The sequence below is a fragment of the Benincasa hispida genome, chromosome 1, assembly GCF_027475165.1.
Source record: "Benincasa hispida cultivar pf3 chromosome 1, pf3_genome.v1.1, whole genome shotgun sequence".
In the NCBI taxonomy this organism is placed as follows: Eukaryota; Viridiplantae; Streptophyta; class Magnoliopsida; order Cucurbitales; family Cucurbitaceae; genus Benincasa; species Benincasa hispida.
Genome location: NC_143478.1, coordinates 73321700 through 73331334, shown reverse-complemented (window position 1 = coordinate 73331334; position 9635 = coordinate 73321700). Strand labels below are relative to the sequence as shown.

The window sequence follows — 9635 nt, the reverse complement described above, 5'->3', positions numbered from 1 at the left end:
TAAGTACCACTAATCCCTCTAATGAACATAAGTCATAGTCCCACTATGATTGAGTCTTCTCTTCCAAAGAGAAGCTGTGGCTACTATGTTCAAGTCCTGGAATCAGCCCTTAAGGGAGCAATCTCTCTACTTATCCCTGCTTCGGGAAAGAAGTGAATTCCATCTTGTGGATTGAGTTCCCAGCTCCCAGATCAGACAAGTCCCCAACAAGGTAAGCATGTTGAGTTGGCAATCTGGCCACTCTCACCCATACTAATCAAAGGACCGCCCTCAAGGCAAGAGTTCACAAAACACTTAGGATTGGGGTCGTGTCACCTATGGTCGTATAGGTGAGATGAAAGTCTCTAGTATCAACAGCGTTATATACAGAGTCTAGTCATCTCGTGGTTCAGGTCTTATACAAACTCTTTGTATAGAACACCCTCGCTCTACGTCTCCACATGAATGGTCAGGATCAACCATCTGTAGTAGTTTGCAACACTTGCAAATCTCAACAAAGCAGGCCTATTCGTAGTGTCACAAGGATCAGGTATCCCACCTTAATCCTTATACTGCAGACCGATTTAGGTTATCACTTAAGGCATGATCCACTTGTATATCACATATACATGCTCAAGTTCACATAAGATAATCAAGGAGCTTTGTTTATTGGATATGAGTACATGCCAGAATTAAATAACACTTATTTTTATTCATTAAACAATGTGTATCTTTACAAAACAGCGAGACTTCGTGAGAATTAGGATACTAATCCTAACATTCCCTGTTTAGACAAAACTTCCAGCCCTTCAGCACTTATGTGAGACAGCCTTTTGTGCCATATATCAGCTTTTGTCATATAATTTGGTGTGGCAACATATGCCCCTGACATCATCTCAACACCCTTGACCACAAACAAGTGATCATCTTTCTCCCTAACAAGGACCACCTTTGAGTCTTTAGAACCTCAAGACTTCCACCCTTACCCCTGTACTCACATCCAACTTCATCAAGTATTCCTAGGGAGATTAAGTTTCTCTTTAGAAGTGGAACATGTTTTACATTTCTGAGTAGTTTGACAGTCCCATCCTTGATTTTTATAGAGATATATCCAATGCCTTCAATTTTACAGCCTTAGTTATTCTCCATGTAAACCATTTCTCCATCAGTTTCTTTGTAGGTGTTAAACCAGGGTCTCATAGGTGTCATGTGGTAGGTGCATCCTGAATCCAAGACCCATTCATATTTCCCAAGGGGGCTAACATAGTTGGCCTTATCAAGTGTTGAGGCTAGTGCACCAGAGTGAATGTAGAAGCCTTCTACAACAGAGGCTTTTGACTGCTTGTCTTTGAGCTCTTTTTCTTTCTACTGATTCTTTCTCTTAAGAATGAAGCAGATTTTGATCAAATGCCCCTTCTTTTTGCAATATTTGCATTTAAATTTCTGGTTTGGCTTGTTCTCTTCTGAATGTTGTTGTTTTCTGTCCTTTGACTAATTTAGTTTGAACTTTCCCTTCACAAACAACCCTTCCCCACTTGGTTGTTCCTTTTTAATTTTTTACAGCTCAAGTTCCCTTGTTCTTAGGGCAGATATGATTGCATCAGTGGATATATTGTCCTTTCCATACTTCAATACATTTTTTATTTCCCTATAGGATTCTGGTAAGGAATTTAGAAGCACATATGCCTCATTCTCATCTCCTATTTTCTCCCCAAGACTCTTAAATTCAGCAACTATCCTTTTGAATTCATCTAGATTACCAGAAAGTGATTTTCATGAATCCATTTTAAAGGTGAAAAATCTCTCCCTAAGGTACATTTTATTAGGAAGATCTTTAGTGGCATACAAGTCTTCCAGTTTTGTCCAAATCTTATAGGCTGTCTCTTGATCAATGACTTGCCTTAAAACATTATCACTAAGGTTTAGGACTAATGTACCATAAGTTGTCAGCTCCCAGTCTTCCTTTTCTTGAGCTGTCACAGTGTTTGGGAGAGTGGATGGATCAAGAAGGGCCTTGTGAGCCTTCTGCTGACCAAGGATGACTTTAATTTTGGCCTTCCAAAGGCCAAAATCTCTTTTTCTATCAAATTTCTCTATTTCAAATCTTGTTACTACAATTTTTCGAGGGAATCTTGAATCTTGATTCTTCAAGAATTGAAATCTTTGAATGTTTTTGCTCTGATACCAATTTTGTTGGGCTAAATCTGTCTTTTAGGCCCAAGTGAAAAAGGAGTATGATCCACGAAGGAGGTGGGTAGAATGCAAGATTCTCCTGAGGCCACGAATTTCAGCCAAGATGTCACCACGTGGTTGATTCCACTACTTCAATTAGAAGAGAGTAATTGCACTCTGAGCAAAAACTCTTCAGGTTAACAAAATTCATTTTTCTCTCTCTCAGCTCGTTTACAGAAACTCTTTTTCTCTCTAAGTTCTTGATTTCTTTGTGAAATTCGTACATAATGAGGAAGAGAATCAAGCATGCAAATGGATAAAGAGGAAGAGGAAGAAGAGAGCAACACAAGCATGTATGTGGTTCGGTAAGGTGATGCCTACATCCACATGAAGGGAGATAATTCCTTTATTGAAGACTACAGAGATAAAATTTTATCTTTCTTCACAGATCTTGTTAAAAAACAGAGATGTAAAAACTATTGAATGATTTGAATGTAACCTGTATATATATGATTACAAGTCTATTATGAAGTTCTGTTAAGAAGAAAAAAAATAGTCGTAGGTCTATTATGAAGTTCTGTTAAGAAGAAAAAAAATAGTCGTTGTGCTATTGAGATTATTTTCCTTCACTTGCCAATGACAAGGATGGAATATTACACAATTGTAATACAAGCTTTCATCCATCTTTTCCATTTTAAATAGTATCATTTTCTAAGGAACATGTAGTCGATAACTTTCCAACTAATTTTGTCAAAGGCCTTTTTAATATCAAGCTTAATCACGAAGCCTCTGTCTTTTTTAGTTCTCTAGTAATCAATAGCTTTATTAGCCATCAAAATGACATTAATGATATGTCTCTCTTTAACAAAGGCCAACTGATTTTCAGCAATAGTGTATAGGAGCGTTTGTTTGAGTTTGGTTGCAAGGGTCTTGGCAATGACTTTGTACAAAGATGTAGTGAGGCTGATAGGTTTGTAGTTTGAGGCTTTGTTACACTTTGTCTTCTTAATAATGAAAGCGATGTAGGTGTCATTAACATTGTTGTTCACTACTGTTTTCAAAAGAATCCTAGAACACTTCTATAAAATCATCTGGTGCCATTATCATTTAATACTTCTGTGATATAGTTCCTTCTCTGTCAAGCTGTGCAAATTTTGTGGAAAAAAGTGGAGTGTTTATCACTTTCAAGATGCCACTACTTTTTATGTCTTTAGGATCAATATTGTGTTTCTTTATAAGCCTCTTCATTTAGATCAGCTTTGAGGACAGTTCTTTAGTGACTATCCATCTCACTAAGTTGTTGGCTCCATTCAAGGAGGTTTATTCTATCAATCTCTTTGGTCCAAGTTCTCTTATCTTCTGTAGTTGCAGTTGTTATTGCTCATTCTGCCAATTTCTTATGGTTTGGGATAATTGTTTGATCCACCTAATGAAAGAGTATCACAGGTATCCATTCTGATTGGCATTAATCCACCAATCCTTGATGTCCTTGTTGAAGATTGTGATTCCAAGTTAATTTTGTTGAAACAAAAAGGGCTGGGACCCCAAGTCAGCTGTACCGTTTCAAGCACAATAGGAAAATGATCTGAGGTGGTACGAGACAACATTCTAGAGTAATTTTGTTAAATTTTGCTTCCCACTGTGGTGTATATAAAAATCTATCCAGCCTTGATAAAACAACTTGAGTTCTCATGTTGGACCATGTGTACTTGCCCCTTAGCAAAGGGGATCAATAAGATTATGTCTGTTAATGAAATTATTGAATTTTCTCATGCTATATTTAGCATGGTTTGTAGCTGATATTTGACTAGCCCATCGAATAACATTAAAATCTCTCCCAATAAGCCAATTTAATACACAATAAGGCTTTAGATCTAAATAACATTAAAATCTCTCTCAATAAGCCAATTTAATACACAAGAAGGCTTTAGATCAGAATAACATTAAAATCTCTCCCAATAAGCCAATTTAATACACAAGAAGGCTTTAGATCATAAAGTTCATCCCATAATCTATTACTGTTTTTACGCTTAGCAGGGCCATATATAGTCATAATCCACCAGTTGGAACCATTAGATGAAGTTAAAATTAGCAGAAATGGAAAAATCTTTTTGAATGTAACTTGTAATTATGTGTCTGAGATTGTCCCACATTAGCAAAATACCACTAGATTTTCCTTTAGTTTTCAAACTCAACCATTTTATACTTACAGAACTTCATAAAGATTTTATCAAATTTTGGGTGACACAATTGAGCTTAGTTTCAGGCAGAAGAACAAAGACGTGGCAGTACGTAGAATTAGTCTATTTTATTAAGGCTCTTTTAGAGGGAGAGCGTAACCCTATTACATTCCATATGAGAACTTTCATGGATTACTTGCATTCCCCTATGGCATTAAGCCTTTCCTATCTTCATCAGCCTATTTCTGAATATTTGCATTGTTCATTGGAGACACTTTGTCTGTTGCATTAGCCCATCTGAGATTGTGTTTTGTCAGCCAAATACAAGTTCTTTTTTGAATTCTTCCTTTTTCTTTCTTGTTTCTTTTCTTATTCTTGTGTCTTCAACAATGTATTCATGCTGCTTTTCATAATTTAAGATTGTGTTGGAGAACATTGAGTGTCTATGGCCAAAGTCGTATCTGAACTAGACATCATCGCGTCTGAGAAGCCCATTTCCGAAATCAAGGAAATAGGGCCCAAATCAACAGTCAATGAATTTTTTTTTATTCGTTTTAGCCATTCGTGTAAAGATAAACTTGGTTCATTTTTCACAGATGTATATAGGCTTTGGGCTCTATATATCATTTTCTCTATCTTCTTTGGTAGGATTTTGGCCCATATGGACTTCTTTTTCTCAACATTTAGGCTGGAGCTATATCGAGGTTATAATAATAGAGTTTATTTTGAGGGGAAAGGAAAAAAACTTTTCTCATTGTGATTTGACCTACCTCCTCATCATTAACCTTCTGTTTCCCCTCTCCAATGGCTATCAAATATTTTCTCTTCCCCAATCTAGTCATTTTGTCAATCTTGTCACTTCCATAGTCACTATTCGAATTAAAAAACTTCTTTGTTTTGCCTGTCACCATCACCGTTATCGTCAATTTACATCCTCGATAGGTTGTGCGATCTACTTGGGTTGAGCTTCTGAAATTGCACTGAAGGGATAACAACATTGCCGATGGGTACTATTCAACCTTGGTGTTAAATTCGTCGAATTCCTTTGCTACTTTTCTGAAAAAAGATCCATGGATCTTGGGATTTCTTTCGATGAGCCATCTTCCCTCGTATTGAACAACTGTCTGGATGCTGAATCTATTTCCTTTTTCATCACTGATATTGATGGTGGCTGGTATGAAACCAGTGTAGTTGTCTGTTAGCTTAATCTTGGCCTCAACAATATCTATTTTTTCTCATGTTTCTTTTGAGACCTCAACAAAACCTTCACACACATCTCCTATTTGCATAAAGGAGTTCATGTTCCATGCATGCATTAGTATTCCCCTGAATTTTGTCCATCCTCCATAGCTTGGCAGGAGCTTAGTTGTTGCATGAATCAAAATCATCCATCTTTTAAACTTGACATAAAAATTTTCCACTATGACTCAACTATTGTTAGCATATAACAATTTAATTTGTTCCTTATTAGAATAGAACATGATGGTTTTTTCAACATGGAAAGGCTCATATTTCATATCAGATTCGATTTGTACCTTTAGAGCTTTGAATATTCTGTGCCAATTGTAATGGAAGCATCTTTTGTAACTATTACTGCATGGTTCCAATCGAGTTCCTCCTCGACTTTGAATTTCAAGATATCATTATTTTGATATGTCTCTACCCTTTCTGTGGGCCTCTTCTTTGTGAGGTCATCCAGGGAACTTCTTGGAGATAAAACTTCAGCATATGTCCGATTTGAACTGTCCTCATTAGGTGCAGAGCTAGTTGATGATGATCTGGTCGAATAGCATGGCGTTTGACTAGTTTGGTTTTTGTAGTATGTTCTTTTAGTCTCGTTTTTTAATTTTGGGTTGATCAGTGAAATGAAGGATATCCATCCCTTTTTTCAGTTCCTTTGGGGATAAGAATACAGTTTTTCCTTCTTCTGTCATCAACTCAAAAAATTTCAGCAATATTTCCTTTTTTATTGTGCATCTTTACTATCCACAGGTATCTTTTCCAGGAAGAACTTGTTGGTTTTGGGATAGCTATCAAAGTTTTGAATGTGGACCTAATTCATTCCAAAGATTCCAAAGAGGTCGCTAACGAGAAAGGCTTGTAGGGTCCCACCTCTGTTAATAAAAGTTTAGACCCTCTGAAATGGTTTTCCATGGATAGGACAAACTCCTTTCGTTCAACAGTGCCTGTTGTGGAAGATTACTTGATAAACCCATTTTAGTTAAGTAAAAAAGGGCTAAAACTTCTGAAATTTATGTGAGGGATGAGGCTTGTGAGCTAATAATCCGGCCATGATTCAAGATCGAATCTTCTAGATCGTGTGGAAGAAGAAGTCCACACGTTGCTATTTTTAGTAAGCATTGTGTTAGTGGTTTGTGGTTATTTTGTTGTTATTAGACTATGAATGTAAGTTCATCAATTGAATAAAAACGGGGAGTTATATTACTTTTCTTTCTCTCGCTAATATATTTTGCTTCCATAATATTTTGTTTTTTCTGTTTTCTTCAATTATATATCAGAGTGCGTGAGATTATTTTTATGCAGATCCCTGGTTTTTAAACCATCATTTGGTATCAGAGCTAGGTTGTCTTCTCATCGCAGTTTCCACCGTCCAACGAAGATGTCGAGCGTCTCGCAGCAAACGAAGGAGAACGACCGAGTGCCAATTCTCTACCCGATGTTGACTTCTCACAACTACACGGTGTGGGCGATAAAGGTGGAAGCAATCTTCGACGCCCAAGGAGTTTGGGAGGCGATAGAGCCGGCGAAATGAGCCGAAGTGGATGTGAAGAAGGACAAGAAGGCGCGCACGTACATTCTTCAATGCATCCCGGAAGACGTTCTTCTACAAATCGCGAAGAAGAAGATCGCAAAGGAAATATGGGATAGTCTCAAGACGAGGTACTTAGGCAGCGAGCGGGTGAAGACGGCATGAGTTCAAACCTTGAAGAGCGAGTTTGATGTTCTTTGGATGAAGGAGACCGAGACAATCGATGAGTTCGGGGGAAAAATCAGCAGATTAGCAAGCAAGTTCTCCACCCTCGGTGTTGCACTTGAGGATTCATCATTGGTCAAGAAGCTTCTGGACTCCGTCCCCAACAAATATTTCCCTGTCGTCGTCAGAATTGAGCAATTCCTAGATCTCAAAATCATGCCGTTTGAAGAGGCGAAAAGACGAATGAAGGCGTACGAGGAACGGACGGCGCGACTTCGAGGAAACAACAATAACTCCGATGGACAACTTCTACTTACCCATGCCGAGTGGAAAGCAAGACAGGAAAGAAATAGCGGTGAAAACTCTTCGAAGAACAAAGGGTGCGAATCCGGTGTAACGATCGCGGAAGATGGCAAGGACGAGGATGAAGTCGTGGTCGTGGTCGTGGCGCGGAGTGTCAAACTAGTACGGGAGGCACTAGTAACACCAGAAATGGCACTCGTGACAAAAGTCACATAAAGTGCTTCACTTACAACAAGATGGGACATTACGCATCGGAGTGCCGCGGAAAAGGTCATGACGACGAAGCTCATCTAACTTGCGCAACCGATGAATAACCGACTTTGATTCTGGCTGTGTCCCAGGAGAGGACACGCATTAGATGTGATCAGGAGGATGTCGTACTACTCAGCAAAGAGCAGTTGTTGCCGGAGATGTATCGCAACGACAAGAATGGAGAAAATAATGATGTTTGGTACCTTGACAACGGTGCTAGAAACCACATGACTGGCCATCGCGAGAAGTTCCAAGAATTGGATAAAAGCATCACCGGAAGGGTGAAGTTTGGCGATGGATCAACCATTCAGATCATGGGAAAAGGAACGGTCGTGTTTGAGTGCAAAAACAGTGATCAGAAGACTTTCCAAGAGCTGTACTACATTCCAAAGCTACGTAGTAACATCGCCTTGGGCAAATGATAGAATATGGGAACAAGGTGCAAATGGCGGGAGATGCCATGAAAGTGTCTAACAGGAGCGGGAAGCTCTTGATGTCGGTGAAGCGAACACAAAATTGCTTGTACAAGATAACCTTGAAGACGTTCAAGGAAGTCTGCCTTCTGACAAGCCTAGAAGATCCAGCATGGTTATGGCACGCGAGACTTGGCCATGTCAACTTTCATGACTTGAAGCTCATGGGCGAGAAGAAATTGGCAGTTGGAGTACCACCAGTGACCTAACCGAACAAGTTATTCGAAGCGTGCGTGATTACCAAACAAGCGAGGTTGTTGTTCTCGTGCCAATCAACCTCTAGAGCAGAGAAGCCACTAGAACTCCTCCATGCCGATATTTGCGGACCGATTTCACCGTGTACTCTCGTTGGCAACAAGATTTTCTGCTGATCGTTGACGTTTCTAGAAGATGGATGTGGCTATACATGTTGGAGGCAAAAATTGATGCACTCGAAGCATTCAAGAAATTCAAACTCTTGATGGAGAACAAGACGGAGTACAAGATCGGAACGCTCCAGACGGATCGAGGTGGAGAGTTCTTATCTGCGGAGTTCACTCAATTTTGCGAAAAAGAAGGAACCGAGCGACACCTCAGTGCTCCATATTCATTGCAACAGAATGGCATCATAGAGCGTCATAACTGCACCGTAATGGCGATGATGAGATCACTCCTCAAAAGCATGCACATGCCAGCAAGGTTTTGGGGAGAGGCAGTGAGACATGCGGTTTATGTGTTAAACCGTCTTCCAACGAAGGCCCTTGGAGAATGCACACCCTTTGAAGCTTGGATGGGGAGAAAGCCACATCTTGCACACTTGAGAGTGTTTTATTGTGTGGCATATGTAAAAAACACAACCCCTCACCTCAAGAAACTCGACGACCGAAGCTCGCCGATGGTATATTTTGGTGTCGAAGAAGGAGCAAAGCTCATCACCTATATGACCTGAGCCGTGGAAAACTACAAATTAGTAGAGATTTCATTTTTCAAGAGAATCTTGAATGGGCTTGGAACGAAGGCGTTAATGACGGCAAGGAGATTACAGAGTTTTAGATGATGGACCAATTTTATTCCAACGAGGCCGATAATATGGAGGATACAGAAACCAGGACCGAAAATGCCGCACCACAAGTAGCCGAGATACCTGAAATTGAAGAGACTAGTCCATCTACTCCAACGACGAACACACCAGTCTATCTAAGATCTCTCGCTGACATCTATGCCAACACAGAGGAAGTTGTAGGCAGTGAAGAACAAGAAAATGAGGTGATGATGGTGGTGTCCGAAGAACCGACTTGCTACCAAGAAGCTGCGACCGAGGCCCGCTGGTACAAAGCAATGGAGAACGAGCTAAAATCCATT

The 9635-nt window shown here is 39.6% G+C and overlaps 1 protein-coding gene across 1 annotated transcript; it reads left to right on the top strand.

Moving 5' to 3' along the window:
* The first annotated feature begins 7302 nt into the window (after positions 1 to 7302).
* LOC150038706 (uncharacterized) lies at positions 7303 to 8243 on the top strand. Its single transcript, XM_090314215.1, has 2 exons — positions 7303 to 7767; positions 7911 to 8243. Exons 1-2 carry the CDS (start codon positions 7303 to 7305, stop codon positions 8241 to 8243), a joined length of 798 nt encoding a protein of 265 aa, XP_090170341.1.
* The last annotated feature ends 1392 nt before the right edge of the window (positions 8244 to 9635 follow it).